This window comes from Myiozetetes cayanensis, unplaced genomic scaffold, assembly GCF_022539395.1.
Source record: "Myiozetetes cayanensis isolate MyiCay16 unplaced genomic scaffold, myiCay2020 scf33, whole genome shotgun sequence".
Classification (NCBI taxonomy): Eukaryota; Metazoa; Chordata; class Aves; order Passeriformes; family Tyrannidae; genus Myiozetetes; species Myiozetetes cayanensis.
In genome coordinates, this window is record NW_026087555.1 from 3,322,701 (window position 1) to 3,340,720 (window position 18,020).

The following is an 18,020-nucleotide window of genomic DNA, read 5'->3' on the forward strand; positions in this document are numbered from 1 at the left end:
ATCTCATAGGTGGCTTGTTAAGTTTCATTTGATCGTATACTGCCTCGTTTATACACTCACACACATGCTTGTCAGATGATACTGCTCACTTCTTGCTCTTACCCTCAAAAAGTCACTGTAGCAAGAGTGTCCTGATAATATTATCCTGTTATATCTTGCAAGGCAGTTATGGGGAAGGGAAATGGCAGCAATGTAAGCTGCCAGTGTTTTGTACTGCCTTTCATCTAATCTGAAATTCTACTGATTTGATGAGATCTTGAAAGTGCTCAAGGTTTAGCGTAGGCATTAACATTCTTAAACATTGTATGCTTCTGGATAAAGGGAGCCAATAGTGCTTAGTCACATCTCCAACTAGGCTTCTGTGTGGTGTACAATATAATTTTACATTCATTACTAACAATTAAGCATTCAGTCTGCTATGGAAAGGCATGTGTTTTCTTTAAGGAAGAGCTTGAGTAACTTCTTTTCTTACGTATCTTGATATTAAAAAAACCTCTTCTCATGCACACTACAGTGTGACTCAGATCCATTCATCTATTAGTGCTTGCAGTGTGCTGTGTCTCTGGACTCTTACAGTGATGGAGAATCCAGTTGATAGACATTCACCAAATTTTTAGGAATGTCAAAAATTTAAAAGCTTTTTTGTGATTTATTCCCTCTTTTATTTCTTTTCAAGGCATTTAGTTAGCATGAAGATTATTACATAAATTAAAGTTGTTGCAATTCAGTTGTAGGGATTGCAACCCAATGCCAGTGACGATAGATCAAGGTTTTAAAAAGTATCTGCTGTAAATTAAAAACAAATGGTTGAAAGTATTTTGGAGACCTCTCTCCCACAAATCGTATATTCCATTTTCCAAATTAAATCTAAGAGAGAATATTACTTTATTGAGATTTATGGAATAATTTCTTTAAAAATTCCTGCAATATGAAAATGTAGGCAGACACGGACACTGAAGAAAAGTAAGTGTCAGCTACTAAGTGGTTTCATCTTTTGGAGCTTTTTTCTTATTTTGGTAATGGGAAAAATTAGTTCTGAATGCTTTTTAAAGCTAAAATTATATATAACCCATTAATTAGGGGCAGATCATTTGTCCAACTTTTACTGCAAAGGGGATAAAATGTGTGGAAAACATGATAATATACCATTGCTCCATTGGAGGAAGCGTTCCTCCCTCAATCCAACTTGCTGATCCTGTCTAAAGAATAGGACTTCAGAGCTTCTGAGAAAATGCGTGTAAGAGGATATAAAGGAAAATTGTTCTGTGGCATCTGGGGGAAGTATATAAGGGAATAGCAGTTGGGCTGTATTAACTATGAAAGTGTATGTGTTACTCAATTTTTCATCTCTTTCAAGACAAAGACATGACACATTTTCTGTGTGCCACAGTACAAGGGATGTAATATCACAGGAAATCACATAGTTGTGATGGGCAGGAAAGTACACAGAAGTCTCAAGGACACAGTACTGTTTCTGAGAGCTTCATGGGTTCCCTGAAGTATTCTTAAGACCTCATTATAGATTTTGGGGTGTCCAAGAGCTTAAAGGGATGATGAATCCTGGAGCCTTAGTGGACTGTTAAACCTCCTCCCATTAAAGAAAAACATGTGGTTGAAACTGTGTTGGCTAAAACCCATGGAATTTTCTGCGTAACTTTATTCCTTCTTTGCCATTTTGTGTTGGCTATCATGATCTGCCTGTTATATTTCAGCAAACGCAATAATTTCCTTTTAATTAGATAATTGCCATGTTATTCATTGGTTTTGATCACTTCTAAATTCAGCCTTTGGTTTTAACAAATGCACTTTCAGAAGATGATGGATTTTTACATTTTGAAAACCGCTAAATGCTCAAAAAGGATTTGAACACATAACAAAATTAAAGTAGGGATTATCTAGCACTGTGTGTGGGATACGGCTATAATCTATACAGTGCATGGAAAAGAAACTGGCATTCTCAATTGCACTGCACACATCTCAGTAATAACAGGGTATGAGGCATACAATTTCATAGAACACCCACAATGAAAATTATTCTTTCCAAACAGAGAATTGTTTTGGAATAAGTTAGGTTAATTGGCACCATGGGACTCCTCCCAAGGAAACACAGAACATAAAAATCCACACATGTGCATGTAAAATGATAAAGTATTATCTTCTTTCCCCTCTCAGCTCCTCAAATCCAAGACACACTACCCAAAATCAACAGAAACGACTGTTTTGTTGATTCAGATTTCCTTAGAATAAACTGGCAATTCTTCATCTGGTCAGCTTACAGCCTGAGAGTCACTGCACTGTTCCACAGTTGCTAGCTTGGGTATGGTTATCCAGTGCAGTCTCTCTCACAACAATAGAGGTCTAGAGCTTTTGGTACACGCTTTTCAGAATTGTAAGAAACTTCCTTTTCCATGCAAGCAACAGAGCTATATGGTGCTAAGGTACAGCCTCTTTCAAAGGACTGGTGTGCTCCTATTAGGATTAGAACCAAAATCTGCAAATTGTTAATGAGAAACCCAGGCACATTTCACTGTCATTTTACAGCTGGTTAAAATGCTGTACTTTACAGTTGCTGAATACAGCTGAAGTATATTATGTCCTCACAAAAGTATTATCACCCTCTCAAAAATTACAAAGAACTTATCAGTGAAAAAGAATCACCCTTTTCACGAAGAGGGCTGAATTCTCCTGCAGGCTGCTGTGCTGTGTGTATTGTGTTTATTTCATTCATGTTTAAGATAATTATAAATAAGGATATTCTACTCTGCAGTCTCCAACAGAAAGCCAAGTTCTACATTGTTCGTCTCATCATTTTTGCAACAACACAGGCAACACAGCATTTCAGCTTCTCACCAAAGGCATCCTAGAGTTTCCCATATTTTAAATGGTCTTACCATTTAATTAGTCTTAGAAGTATAGGACAAGACAGTAAATACAATTTGCACTCAGCATTGGTGGAATTAATTGTAAAATGAAATCTTACTCTGTTCATAGTAGGACATATGTCATACTTATGTTCTGTACTCTAATGTTGTTATTCTTCATAGGGAGATGAGAGCTTGGTCTTGTAAAACGAGGGTTTACTTTCCAGAGTTTTCAGAGACGATGTTTTTGAGAAACTTTGAAGAATTGCAGGCCCATTGGATTGACTAAGGAAGAAATTCAGATTCACATTTGTTCTTCTAGTCCTAAAGCCTGGAGCGAAGTATATCCTTCCACTGATCCCGTTTCTATACACACATCAAAAGAATCCCTTTTGGGACTAATTGGTCCCAAATTTAGTAGCCACTATAAGTTTGGCTTTCTAGGGACAAGAAGATAACTTTTGCTGAGATTATAAACTAGTGCTAAGTGGTGGAAAACCAAGCTTGCTGTGATGTCAAGGCAAAGAAGTTCAAGAAAGGTTCACTGATTTCACCCTCATCCATGTAAGTTTTCAGAGGAAAACAAATTGAAATTACTGGACTTGGATGGAAGGATTAGCATGAACTGTGTGAATTGTGGGTCTTCTGTCATTAACATAAATTCCATGGGTATTGACGGACAGTATATATGTTAACTTATGTCTGCCTGTATATCAACATGATGCAAAAACAAATATACATATCCACTGTCAAGAGGAATATCTGGTAAGTTTTATAGGTGATAGAACTGAGCAATTCAGCAAATAATGCAAACAATCTGATTCTATTCACACACTAAGTTTTAAATAGATTTTTATCCCTGGTTTATTATATTTTTCTGTAGCAGCACTCCTCACTGCAAAGACAGTACAACCTATTATAAGCTCCTTGGAACAGGCTGTGCCAATGCTGAAGTTAGTGGTAATTTTTAAACAAATTTTAATTTGATTTTATATTTAATAATCTGATTAATAAATATTCAAGTGATTAAATGTTTTAGAATTGTAGTATCATTAAGGTTGGAAAAGATCATCAAATCCAACCATTAACCTAGCACCACCGTGTTTACCACTAAACCATGTCCCCAAGTGTCACATTCATGTGCCTTTTTAACACCGCTTTTCTGGGCAGTCTACTCCAATGTCTGGATACAAACATGAAAGCATAGTAGATGTTTCACTATTAACCATGAATTCCTGAAAAAACGATGCCTATGACAACAAGATGCTCATTTCATCCTGAGTAGCTCTGGAATAACTGGCTCACAGGAGCACAGTTAACCTATTTAATGCCTGACAGTCTGCTTTCATAGTTTTATACTGAACATACAGATTGCTGTGTTTCACAGCACTCTTCATGGCATCACAGAAAATTCCTACTTAATCACTGGATCACTTGTTAGTAATTAGTTAATTGCAGGACTGAAAGTACTCATGCTCTGACATAAAAACTACCAAAACACAGTAACTCATCTTAAGAGTATTACTTGGAAATCTTTAATTCCCAAACCCTTTGGGAATTAAAAATTCATACAAAACTAGTCTTACTGATTAATTTGAAAGCAAGACGAAATAAAAAGGTGACTATAAGCTTAGGATTTAGGCGAAGTTTCTGTTAAAGCTTAAGTGTGTCTGACAAGGAAAACCACAGTCTTAGAGTAGAGAAGGTGACAGACAACAAGGAGTCTAACTCCTGTATTCTTAACAGTGATCTCTGATACCATTTAATTGAGATTTTTCTGTCGCTTTTCCTTTCCCTTCCCTCCCTTGCCCTGCCCTTTCCTTCCTCAGAGACTTTGCCCTTTATCACAGTATTCCCATGAGATACACTAGGGATATTTTATTACTAGCTAAAAAAAAAAATAAAATAATAAAATCTCTACACAAGTGCAAGTTGTAATTCCATAATGGCTATTTTAAGGATACCCATTTTATAGGGGTTTCTCTTCATGTCACTGTGTGAGGCAAAGGGCAACAGAATGCAGCCGTTCTTGCTCGCTGCACAATTTATGACCCTGCAGCCAGCAGATACACATCACAGCTTAGTGACAATCAAAAAGAAAGAAAAAAAAAGAATCAATAAACTGAAAATAACTTAAGGATCAGAGATGAGGAGCAACAGAACCTGACGGCCTACTGCGATTCCGTAACTAAAGAGCTAATTCAGTTGGTGGATTTATAAGTAGGAAGCTACCATCTAACTACAGGGACTTGATTTTACCATTGGCAGCAGTAAGACGTAAACTTGGCTACTTTGTACAGTTCAGATGGCTTCATTTTAAAAGGATTTTGGGAAGTTGAATGATTGTAGGGAAGGACCACAAAAATGATTTAAGGACTAACAGTTGCAGCCCTAGAGCTACTTAGCTCTTCAGAGTGTAGTTTGAAAGGTGATTATAGCATTTAGCTCCCAAGCGAAGTGATAGACTCTTAATTTTTTGTTGTTGCCAAATCATACCTTGATGCCTTCCCTTCTGAACAATTTATTTTACACCAATATATTTTAGACCAATACATGTTTTTGGGCTCAGGAGACAAGAAAGTGAGTGAAAATTGATGTAATAGATTGTGCTACATTTTATGGTGGCTGCTACTAATCTAAATGTTTCCAAATCGTAGGAAATAATACAGTTAATAAGATAAAATACAGCCATGAGAGTAAGAAAAGTTGAAAAACTGCTACAGTATTCACTGTTTTTCTGTATGTTAGATACAGATGGAGTACAAGGTGACTGATCTTTTAGTAATAACATATCCAGCACTGCTGTATCTCAAGAAATCATTATATCCAAATTGAAAGCATTTAATTATTATGCCTAAATTTTGACAATAGCTTCAGGCACATCAGGTCTATTTTTTATAGACAGTCGATTAAGGTCTCCTTAAATGTCACTGAAATCAAACTGTTAGTTCAATAGTTTCTCATTCAAACTTTCTGCCTCTCTTCTACTTGGCAATAGTTTAAAACAAAAAGAGAATAACTCTAGTGAAAATCAGTCTGAAAGAAAAAATGGGTAATAATATTTTCATTAAAAAATCATCTTTGCTACATGACTTCAAAGGAAAAACTGTAAAATGTTGCTCTGTAACCAACAACTGTCTTCACCATGACATAATGGAGCAGTAAATCACCAGAACAAGGCAGCAGACTTTTAGGTTTGGGTTTTTTTGGGTAAACTGTTTATTCTTTTCTTCTGAGTGCATGTCACATATTCCGGGTAGTTTGTAATATTAATGGACAAATTAATATTATATTGGGTGCTGGAACCAGTATTTTCTGCACTACACTGGGCTATATATTCTTAAATAGCTGAGCCCAGTTGCATGTCCTAGATTTGAGTTATAGGTGCATGTCTCACTCATGTCCTTACTCAACTTTGAGGCACGACTGAAACACACAGTTTCTTGTCACCACATGCTCGACATAGGGAAGAAAAGGCTGAGGGGTAACAGGAGAGAGCTGGCCAAGTGCTCAGTCCATCCCCACATACTACAATACTTATGTATCCAGTGTGACATAAAATGCATTTGAGAAGGTCACAGGTGTTGAATTAGCGAATTCATCATGAGATCCACTCATGGCTTCCAATAACTAAGTTGAAAAATAAAAGATCAGAACAGCATTCCTGCTAATCGTGCAGTCAAATAGTTTTAGAATTTCGGAGACGTGCAAAGAAAAACTGTTTCTTAAGCTGGTTTTTTTTTTTTTTAAATCTGCAGTAATCTTGCATCTAATTTTCTCTTGAGTAGAGTCACCAAGAAGCACAAGTAATCATCATCCGCTCATAAAATCTCTGTTATGAAAGACTTCCACATGCTTGTTCTAATTCCTCCTGAGATACTGGCAGCAGACAAAATTATCACTTCTTCTCTTTCATTTGAACTCCTTAAAATTAAATCAAGTCACTGTCAGTAATTTTACTGCACTAACAATATTCAAGGAGAAACCTCAACAACTTCAACGAACATTAAAAGCCAATGGACCAATAAAAGTTACACATCAGGTTGTACTCTTCTTACTTAGTTTCAGTTTATATCCACAGACCTTCATAGGAGTGACTGACAAGAAGCAACTCCAAACAATCCTATTTATGTGCAGGACCAGTGAAGAAGCCCTACAAACTTGCTCAAAACAATGTTAGGGGCTCCAAATGAATTTCATCAACACAGGAACCATTAGTTCCATTAAAGAAACACAATGGCATCTTTTTAGGAGGGAAACATGACTTATTGCTATACACTGCTGTCACTTCTCTTCCTCTGTTTTTGTAGATTGTTTTCCTACTTATCTGACTGCCAGTGCTGTAATGAGTGAAATATTCTAGTGAGATCCAAACTAAACTCCAGGATTATTTTAATGAAGGAAATATGTCACTTCAGTTTTTTGCTTATATCAGAGCCTCAAGACAGTTTTAAGTTGATCCTTTGGAAAATCATCATGCAAAGGATCTGCTGCTTAGTGACAATATAATGATTTTATCACTGCTAAATTTCCTCTTCATGTTAGAAAAGGAAGAGAAAATCAACTACCACTATTTTTATTCCACCTATCAACATAAAAAATATAGGGATTGCTGTCCAAAATGGTTTTCAGAGGCATCAATTTAAATTACCTTTCATTCAACCACAGATGCATTATCATCATCATCATCATCATCATCGTTATACTTATTTACTGGATACAACATATCCCTAAAAGTTTGAAAAAATATTTCTACTGTTTTTACTGCCACTAGAGTTATGTATTTGTTTGTATTACAGATAGAGACAAAAAACAAAACAAACCAGAAACTGCTATATTCAGACACTTGTATATAAGAAGGAAAATTTTTATTTTTTTTTTTTTTTTTTTTAGGGAAAAAGAATTGTTTGCCTTTTGGTACTATCATTGCTCCAAGGCTGGAAAAGAGGTGAATGGTTTTTGTTTACTTCAATGAAGAGTCTCTAGGTTAATTCAAGAATAACATTCTATGGATAATGTTATCATGGAGTCAGAGAATCACAGAATATCCTGAGCTGAAAGGGACCCACAAGGATCCTCAAAGTCCAACTCCTGGTCCTGCACAGGACAGCCCTAAGAGTCACACCATGAGCCCAAGAGTATCATCTGAACACTTCTTGAACTCTGTCAGGCTTGGAGCTGTGACCACTTCCCTGGGGAGCCTGTTCCAGTGCTCAGCCAACATCTGGGGGAAGAACCTTTTCCTGATATCCAACCTAAACCTCCCCTGACACAACTTCAGCCCATTCCCTCAGGTCCTGTCACTGGTCACCACAGAGCAGAGATCAGTGCCTGCCCCTCATCTTCCCCTCATAAGGAAGTTATAATTGCAGTGAGGTCTCCCCTCAGTCTCCTCTCTTCAAGGCTGAACAGACCAAGTGATCTCAGCCACTCCTCATACGGTTTCCCCTCAAGGCCCTTCGCCATCCTTGTGGCGCTTCATTCTTATACTGTGGTGCCCAAAAGTGCCACAATGTTCAAGGTGAGGCCGCCCCAGTGCAGAGTAGAGCAGGACAATCCCCTCCCTCGACCAGCTGGCGATGCTTTGCTGGATGCCCCCCAGGACACGGTTGGCCCTCCTGGCTGCCAGGGCACTGCTGACTCATATTCAACCTGCTGTCGACCAGGACCCCCACGGTTGAAGCATGGAATAGACTTTGGGTTAACATCTATGAATATGTGTAAATGAATAGAGGACTCGAGAAAGGCAGTGACTCACCTTGGCAAAACACTTCACAGGAATACACTGGCCTGAATTTGATCAGGGACAACTAAAAATTCATTGATTTCATTTTATGTTCTCTACAACACCAGTATATGAGAAGAATCAGACACAATGAGAAAAATACATGCAGTCAAAATTCTGGCACTACACACTTCTCTCGAGTAAGCACAGAGGACACATTCAGTGATCCTCGCACTTTGTGTGTGGATGCAGTGTTTTAGATCCTGGTTTTCTGGGGGTTTTTTATTGCTGACTGTACACTTTCTGCATTGTCTGCTGGAGAAGCATCTATCCACATAGTAATCTCCATTACTGATTTCTAGTTTTAAAGTGTGTAACAGGTAAGTAAAGCCAAATACCCTTCAAGTAGTCTGTCAAGTAGTGACAACTGCTACCATTGTCACAGTCATCTTCCATCCTTGTAGGTAAGGTACCATGGACAATGATTGTAGGAATCAGACTGCAGGGGATAAAAATGTTTTAAGAACCCTTGTTTTAAAACTACCATTTGGATTATGTGGGGTTTGTTTTATTCTATTTATTTATTATTTTATATAATGTATTCATTCCTCAAATTCTTTACTCTTTCTATTTAAGAGCTGGAGTTTTGCTTCTAGGCACATTCCCTTCCTCCTTACCTGCAATGTATATAAAGCCTCTGTTCTTGCCAGCCTGCATTAAACACTGCCATACAATTATCCTCAGTCACTGGACTGTTATCTCAGGGAATTGAATTAGACTTCCTAGTTTAGAAACATCAAATTATTTATACAAAATGTTATAGTTGAAACAGATCCAATTTAGAGCATGAAATGGTGGGTAGGATAGTAAAGACTAAAAAGATCAGGTCACTGATTTAAAACAGAACTAAAAGTTGAATTTGATCCTGAGGGTACCCATTTAGAGTCATATCAAGCAGGTTATTGCCTATTCAGAAGCATGGAAAATCAGTTTTTCTTTTGTCTCTAAGTTGCAGCTGTAAAAGTCTCCTCAAGAAAGGTTTGTCTTGGACCAGTAGCAGTTCTATGGGAATTTCACTGTCAGTTTTTCGCAAGTACAGGTTATCAGAACTTTTGGTTAAGAAATATGAAACAGCTTTAGATGGGTGTTCAAAAACACCCCTGATAAGTCACTTTTGTTTTGATACCTTGAACATAAGGATTTCCTACAGGGGTAGAAAGGGAAGCATTCAGCAAATCAGAGAATCAGTTCTTTTCCTGAAAAAGGTGCAATATATTTCATTTCTCACTCAACACAAACCAAAACCCTCTGAGATCTTCTTGCAGAAAAGACTATCTTAATTTGCTTGTTGCCCTTATAGCTGAAACACAAAATTATCAGTTAGCATGTCCTATGCACTTTAAATGGATATAGTTTTTTATTTGAAATTACTCTGGCAAGATTATGTCAATACGTTTTTCATCCATGAAAGCTTTTTGATATATAGTCCTAACTGTTCTAGGCATAACCTGATTACAGTTTAAATTTTCTTGATATATCTGGATTTTACTTGCATCACCACTCTAAATTGTGACAAGAAATCAAGATGGAACAACACTCAAAGACGTTTCCATAGAAAAATATCCCCCAGTAGACTTATGAGTTTTCCATTGGTACTTACCCCACAACTAGATGTTATTTCTTACCTCCACCCTCCAGCATATTCCCATCTGTGCCCATTCACCTCTCACTCCCCTCACCATGAAAGTCTCCCTGTTAAACATGATGAAAGCTGTTGCGCCAACCCTCCCTCATGTCTGAATTTTGAGGGTCAGTTGCTTTTTATGTGCACTTCAAATACGTGCAGTTTTAAAGCAGCTTCTCACTAAGGGCAGCTTGTGCTACATTTGAGGTTGAGCCAAGAGAGATCCCCTCTCCCTGGGATCCCTGAGCAGTTTCAGGCCCCCTCCTGTGTCTGACTCCCACGGGAATGTTGAGCACCCACGGGTCGGGGGGGGCCCTAAGCCAAACTTGCTCCCACTGGCATCACTGCAAAACTCGGCTGAATTCAGTACAATAGAAATGAGCCCAAATGATGAAAATATGAAGATAATGCTGTGGAATGCTGTTGCTGACTAGTTTCATTTGAATTTAAAGTGAGGAAAGGATGAAAGGAAAGAAAAAATTTGGTAAGAGTTATAAGATATTATGTTCTGCATTCCCAGTACAAGAAAGTTTTCACTTCCTTGCCAGAAAGAACTGTAGTGTCTCTTGTCATTGCTCTTTTTTATTATTTAAATTAAAGTAATTTCTGAAAAACATTTCTTCCCTTTTCCCCCTTATACATACTATAGTATAAAAAGGTAAAGGTAAGTATAAAATCCAACCTTTATTCCACTTTGTACAATCTTGTGTATATCCAAAAAAGGTTCCTTGAGTATGTCTCCTTCGGGAGTGAAAATCTTCACATATCCTTCTTTCTCTAGAATGAAGAGGCGATGGGATCCATCCCCACAATGTACTGCTCCAACAGGCTGCCTTAGTCCACTCACAACCTCCTGAATGCAGAAGCAGTTGTGCTTGTGTTTTCTAAAGAAATTCAAAGAAAACACGAGACATTTCTTCTTTTTTGTAACTGCAACACAACAATGTCCCTAAAACATAAAATGTTTGCTCTGCAGTGATATTGAAAAGTTTATAGTAAAAGCAGTTTTATATATTTAAATATACACTCATATATCCAGAATAAATGAAGGTATGGAAGCATATAATACTGAGAATCAGTTTGAACTCCACTTGAGCAAAATTTGGTCTGTATACAAGAAAGAGAAAATTAAACAAACTTAGATCCAATATGTAGAAGAATAGGAGGGAAAAAAAATTGTAAAAGAAGAGAATAATTTAGAAATACGGAATTTCCACCATAAAATAAACACAGTAAATTTCACCACTTCGACAAAATTTGGCTTCTAAACCCCATTTAAAAATAATGACTTACAATGGAATAATCTAATTTAATTATTTTCATTAAGAAAAATACATTAAATAAATTGAAGATCATGAAATGAATATTTTACTAATAAACTTATTGTAGTTGTTTACAATAAAGTCAAGTAATACTACATTCAGGTAGAAATTACTTCCCAGAACTACGTATGATCCACAGGCTGGACGATAACCAAGATCCACAGGGTGGATCAAACCAGGATTCTAACACCTTTCCAGCAAGGCAAATATCAAATGGTACTGAAATGTTGAAGTTAATGTAACTTTCTCTTTTGACATACACTAGCAGCAGCAAAAGTAAGTCACATCTGGAAAACACAGCTGCCGAACATAAGGACATACTGAGCTGTTTCACCGTGAAAACCACAGGCTTTGCTAGGGTTGTTTTTTTTTTTTCAGATTAAACAGCATTTATCTTTATGAACCTGCTGATCTCTTCCTCTTTGTCATATTCTTCCATGTGGTCCAGGGAGTTAGAGGCTGGCCCTCGCACTTGTTTTCTTGGAAAATCTGGAAAGCACACGCCACCATCTTTTCTTGCATAGTAATAGCAAAACTCATCAGCTGTAGTTTGGAGAAAACCTTAAAAATGCAAAAGAGCAAACAAATATTTAGTGTGTTGTCATGTCTGCAGTTTATTGTCATCAAACTCATCTTTAAATAGATTACAGTGGAAAAAGAGGTCATTTTAAACAAAGCACTATCTGTTAAAAAAGGCCTGCTCTGAATAAACACAGACTATTACCTTTTACAGTGTATTTGTCTTTATTTGTATTAAACCTGATTTTCAGTGCGCTTATGTGAAAATACCAATTCATTCAAAATGACACAACAATTCACTCACTAAAAAATTAAGAGACAAAGCTCAGAGTTGAGGCTATGATACACTTCTTCCTGATTTTAACCGATCAATCAAGTGTAGGATCTGCAGTAAAATAGCTTGAGTAGCTTCTATGTAACTTTTTTTTTTAAGTGGCTTGTTGTAGTCAAAATCTCAGTAAAGACTTGAGTAAAAGGCATGAAGTAAAGACTGTGGAGTTCTGCCAGCAAAGGGCACCGGTTGGAGAGGTGAATAATCACAGATCAGGTGAATCTCAGAAAGCCAGAAGTGTTGCTGAAAACTGCACTGTGTTGACATGCAGTTGGCCTCTGATTGAAGCATTGAAGTGGGTGATCAGTGTCCCATCATAAGGTCTAGTTCCTCAGGTCCCAAAACGGGGGATATGCCTCACGCTGCACTGGACATGGCTTGTATGAAAAGTGGTCTTTAGCTTTCAGGTTAAAATGGGAATGAGTTCAAAGGCCCAGATAAACAAGAAGATGGTAAAATGAGAGCCTTTGAGGAAAAACTCTGCCACTACTGCTATTACATTATGTTTAATGACATAAAAAGTATCTATTTCTGTTCACAAACCTATTTCTAGTCATTGCTATCCAGTTTTTATCACGAGTATTAAATCTAAGAAGACAGAGCCTGGCTAGTTATACATGAACTGTTTCTAGAACGTGAAGATAATATGTCTTAAGTTGCCTTCATTCTTTTTTCTATTATTGGCAACTGTCTTAAGATGTACTATGGTCCAGGACATAACTCATAGGATACACAGAATTAGCAGTTAACTGGAATTAGAGGCCTAATTTATGCATGGCTTTACCACTCGTGAATAATGCAGTAATCCATAGGTCTTGGCCATAAAACCTCTGGCTTATAATGTACAGCAAGAGCTGATCAGGGACAGCTGTGTTTCATTGGAAAGTGCCAGTTTCTTTTAAGCAAAGCTTTTTCAGAAACATTATCAGTTTTGACAAAATTTTAATTCACATGATGTTTCTGGTCCAAACTCAAACTTCTGGTCTAAATGAGAAAGAAACAGCAAACCTCATATCACTATACTCCAATGTCTTGTAATTAGGGTGTTTCATTAGGAAGAGGAATATTCAGGTCAATGCCCCTCATCTGTCAGGCAAGAGTTTGACCCTAAGTCTCCCATTTCCCAAGTAAATGTCCTAACAACTTTATTAGCTATCCTGGGGTGGTCTTTCTGTGGCTTTCTCCATGGAAAATTTCGAAAGAGTTCAATTTCTTCCTTATGTGGAATAGGAAAATTTTTTAGATCCCAGAATTTTTGTGGAGTGGAAAGCCGTTCCCACACAACTATACTTCTTTTCATATACATCTTCCTTTAAAAATATTGGAAAAATAACATGACAAAGCCTACCTTTGGTTTCTATAAAATAGTATCTGGAAACACATGGTAGTGTGTTGTGGTGTAAAAGTTTAATTACCATGATTTGGAGTTTCAGTAAATTTCATCTCTGAGGAGCTGGTTTTAATTTATAGTAGTTATTGGAGAAAATGGAAGATATAATTTTAAGTGGAACAACTGAAGAGGAACTCTGATATAATCACGGAGTACTATTCCAAGGCTTGTAGATATAAAGCCAAAATCAAAGGTAATCCAAAATCTTGCTGTTGAATTATTTGACTTAAGAATACAGGGTTTTGTCTTTAATAATTTATTTCTCTAGGCACAGTGGTTCATTAAAAAAAAATGCAACAGCAAATTAGAGGTGTAAGATTACTAAGCATTTCTAGAATTTTCTAAGTATACCATCTACTATTTACTAAAGATAAACTACTCTTGGCTTGAATGTTTTCTTTAGTCAGGAAAGCTGAGAGCATATTATGATCATGTTGTTCACTCAGTACATGTCCATTTCAAATTACAATCAGATGTAAACTCACTTGACTGTAGCAATGCCTTTTCTTATATGTAAGACTAATCCCATTTCCTTATGAAATATTTTATCATGCACTTCAGTACATGTTGCACTGCAGTTGCCTTTTTGCTATTTAGCAAACCCATCAGCAGGTTCCAAGAAAGAATAAGGCTTATGTTCCATTTTCATTAGAAATGCTTGTAAAAAAATGGGGTTAGAATCAAACTGAGAAAAATGTTGCATTACTGGAAGGAATGTAACCTCTGTAAATACAGTTTCACCTGGTTATTAAGGGTGGAATGTTGTTATTTTCTTGTATAAAAACTATAGTAACTTACCAAAAAAAAAAAAACCACCACAATTTGTATCTGTTATATATGCTCAATTTAACATACTAACAGATTCACTAAAGAGAGTTAGAGAAACGTGCTTCTACTCCCTATCTGCTTGTAGCCATTTAATGTCTTCTGTTTTGTGCATAGATTGTAAGGTCTTTAGTGTAGTTTGCCATTTTGTTCAGCATTTGTACACTGTCCAGAAGAATGGTCCCTGACAAGTGCCCCTAAGCAGTAGAACTGTTTGGAGGGGAAAAGAAAAAAAAAAAAAAAATCTTTTTGCTCAGTCTGAATTTATTCAAATACAGCTCTGTCACTGTCCTCTGTGAGAACTGTGCCTAATAAAGACTGCAACCCTTGGTCCTGTGTGAATTTCTGTACTTACTACTTTATTTTAAAACTCATACATATTATTACAAATTTCCTACCAGCTGTGTACGTGTTGACAGAGCAGTGCCTGTGTTAACAAAGAAAACTGAAATCACAAAGGAAGCTTAAACATCATGTTTAAGTGTCAGATTTTGCACAGGCTTGCATTTCTATGCTTTTAAAACTTTCTCTCTTGCAAACAAGAATCAAATGACAGGCTTTTCAGTTAAGGCACTTACAGTGAAGGCTTTCTGTATTCGCCTTTATAAAACACTGTGGGAATAAGTTGCATGATTACAAGCCTTTTCAAAGGAAAACTTCTGCTCTCAGCTGATCTCCACCTCCTCTCTCCACTTGTACTTGCATTCAGTTGTTCCTCACACTGTATCTCCCTTCCTACCCTACCTTCACCAAATTCTACTTTGCTGGATTCCCTGCTTATCCATTCCCTTGCCTCTCCGCTTTGATATACAACTCCAGTGTCATGGTAGCCCGTGTCCCAGTCTCTACAACAAGTCGAGTTCCTATTCCCTCCCTTCCCTGTTTGCACTGCACACGATTGAGAATCATGCACATCTGAGTAGACTTACCCCAGCTTTGAGGACATCTGGAAATAAGGCTCACCTGCTCTATTTCTGCTGTGACCTTGAGTACACAGTTCAGTATTGTGTAAAAGAAGCATTTTCCTGCTTTGGGTTTACTTTTTTTCCTGATTTGCACTTTTGACAGATAGATGTGAATTTTTTCACAAAAAAACCACGTTTGCCTCTCTCTTCTCAACTGCCAGTGAAAACCAAATCAAAGACATGATTCCAGACTGATTGTTTCAAACTGTACTAAGTCCACTGGTAGTTTACATAATTTCCTATTGGTTTTCAAGTGACTAGTGGTCCTTTTCTCATACTCAGATATTGCACGTACCTGCACATGGGCAGTGCCAGGGTTAATCCCCTTGATATTCTTATTACCAGTAGCAAAATTGTGAGCCACTACTATTTTTTCTGCAGGTTGACTATGTTGACTGTGACTAATAATCAGTCATGTTAGAACTTCTAGAAATGCTGTGTAAGTTGTAGGATTTCTTAGAATTCCAGCATTTGGGCGTAGGGTGCCCCTGTTTGTTGTTAAAAAAATCCTATCAAGCATCTGTTCTTGTAATGCCTGGATTCAGATCAGGGCCTGGATCTGAATTCACCCACAATCATCTGGAACCCATTCCTTCAAATGAAAATAATGGAGACCAGATAGTTCAAAATCTCTCCCATGTCCTTGAATGGCACTGTGGCTGTGGTACAGGTTTGTACCTTTGAATACGCCACTTGCACCAGTGTGGATCAAGTTTCTACTTATGTCCAAAGGCAGAATCAGCCAGGCCTTTCTTTACTTGCTATATTAATAATAAATATTAGACTGTCTTCCCTTATGACCTTGTAAAACTTAAAATTCATATTGTTTGAAGATACTTCGTTAAATCACTTAACTCCAGTGTCTCCATCACTAATCACCTAAACTGAGGCTTACAGTAAAGATTAGATGAGAAATAAACACAACAGTTACCTGGAATGAAGCAGGGAAGTTCCAATCTCATAGTCTTTGTGTAACAATACACTCTCCTGCATTTCCACACCATCCTAACAGCTATTTTTATTCTGTCTGAATAAAGAATAGGGTCCCCTTTTTCTCTGAATATTCCTAAAGAAGTCAGTGGAAGTTCTGATACAGTCATAACTGGTGGGCAAACTGCTGTCTTCAAAAGAGTTAACCAAGCATCTGCTACAGTTTTCATCTTTGCAAAAACAGACAGAACAATTAAATGAATTTTTGAAGCTAACTCGTGAAAAAACCTGATGCATAATTTCTCAGTCTTGGTTAATGTGTAATGCTAAAATTTCAGTCCCAGAAAAGATGCTTGCTATCTTAAAATGCTAATAATAGTTCTCATTTGTGCAGGACTTAAGAGATAAAATTATTGTTTTAGTCAGCAATTTCCTTAAACTCCCTTGTATTGGTGTTCAGAAACAATTAGCACTCCCTAATGGAGGAAGAGTAATTATTCGACTTTTTAACAAATGCACAGTGAATCATTGCCAGAGACCTTGGGCTTGGGGGCCTGTTAATTTTCAGCTCTTTGTTTAATTCTCCAGGCTAAGCTGAAAACATAGCTTCCACATTTTCAATTTTTTCCTTTCTTTCGTAATAAATATTATTATGGATACATGAGTCTAACAAGCAAAATAGAAACCCCAAATAAGTTGTGACTGTAATTATTTATATTTCAGAATGTATAAGACTATTAAACTCTACTAAAATCCTGTAGGCCATCTTCTCAAAAGGAGGGACCTGAATCTCAATCATTACCTTTGGGAAATCCTAGAATAGGTATCAGCAACTGTATGTACCAGTCAAGTCACCAAATTAACCCTGTTGGTGGATGTAAGTATGCAACAACTTTTTGTTAGTACAACCTACTTTCAGAACAAGTATTTAGAACGATTATTAGCATCTGATTGATGTAGGAAAAATCCTATTTTAACTGATGCTGAAGTATGTAAGCTCTTTTCCTGCAAAGCACAGTGCTCTGCCCAGTGCTAAAGTTATGCTTTCATCTGGTTATCTTTCAAGGCAACCTGGGTGGTCACAAAAAGCACTTGACATCTTGATGCACTTCAGCAGTTTTACATATACACAAACTTTGTAGAAAAATAAATTTGTCATTCGTCACCACATATGTTGATCTGAGGAGCGAGATTCCTGTGGCTACAGCTCCTGTGCTGCTCAGCCCTTTCTCATTCTCTCTCCCTCCCTCCACCTCCTCCTTCTTTCTCCCTTTTCCTTCTTTCACTTTTTTCAATTAAACAAATTGTTTCCCCATAAACACAGAACTTCACAAAACAACTAGGAAGGTCTTGCTCTGCAGAATATGATAATCATTTGCACTAGCTACAAACTCATGTCAAAAATGTCTCTGTGTGGACTTCTTATATGGGCCAAACATTTAGAATATCTAATCTGTTATCGCTGTTC

At 37.1% G+C, this 18,020-nt stretch overlaps 1 protein-coding gene and 1 long non-coding RNA gene across 2 annotated transcripts in view; both read right to left on the minus strand.

Moving 5' to 3' along the window:
- The window catches only part of LOC126646212 (uncharacterized), a 185,984-nt gene that overhangs the window by 50,282 nt on the left and 117,682 nt on the right, over positions 1–18,020 (minus strand). The window lies entirely within an intron of this gene.
- The window catches only part of HHIP (hedgehog interacting protein), a 77,272-nt gene that overhangs the window by 50,282 nt on the left and 8,970 nt on the right, over positions 1–18,020 (minus strand). The window contains exons 3-4 of the mRNA XM_050327388.1: positions 11,997–12,153; positions 10,953–11,154 (exon numbers count right to left, since the gene is read on the minus strand). Coding sequence (XP_050183345.1) covers positions 10,953–11,154; positions 11,997–12,153 — 359 coding nt within the window. The remainder of the gene's footprint in view (positions 1–10,952; positions 11,155–11,996; positions 12,154–18,020) is intronic.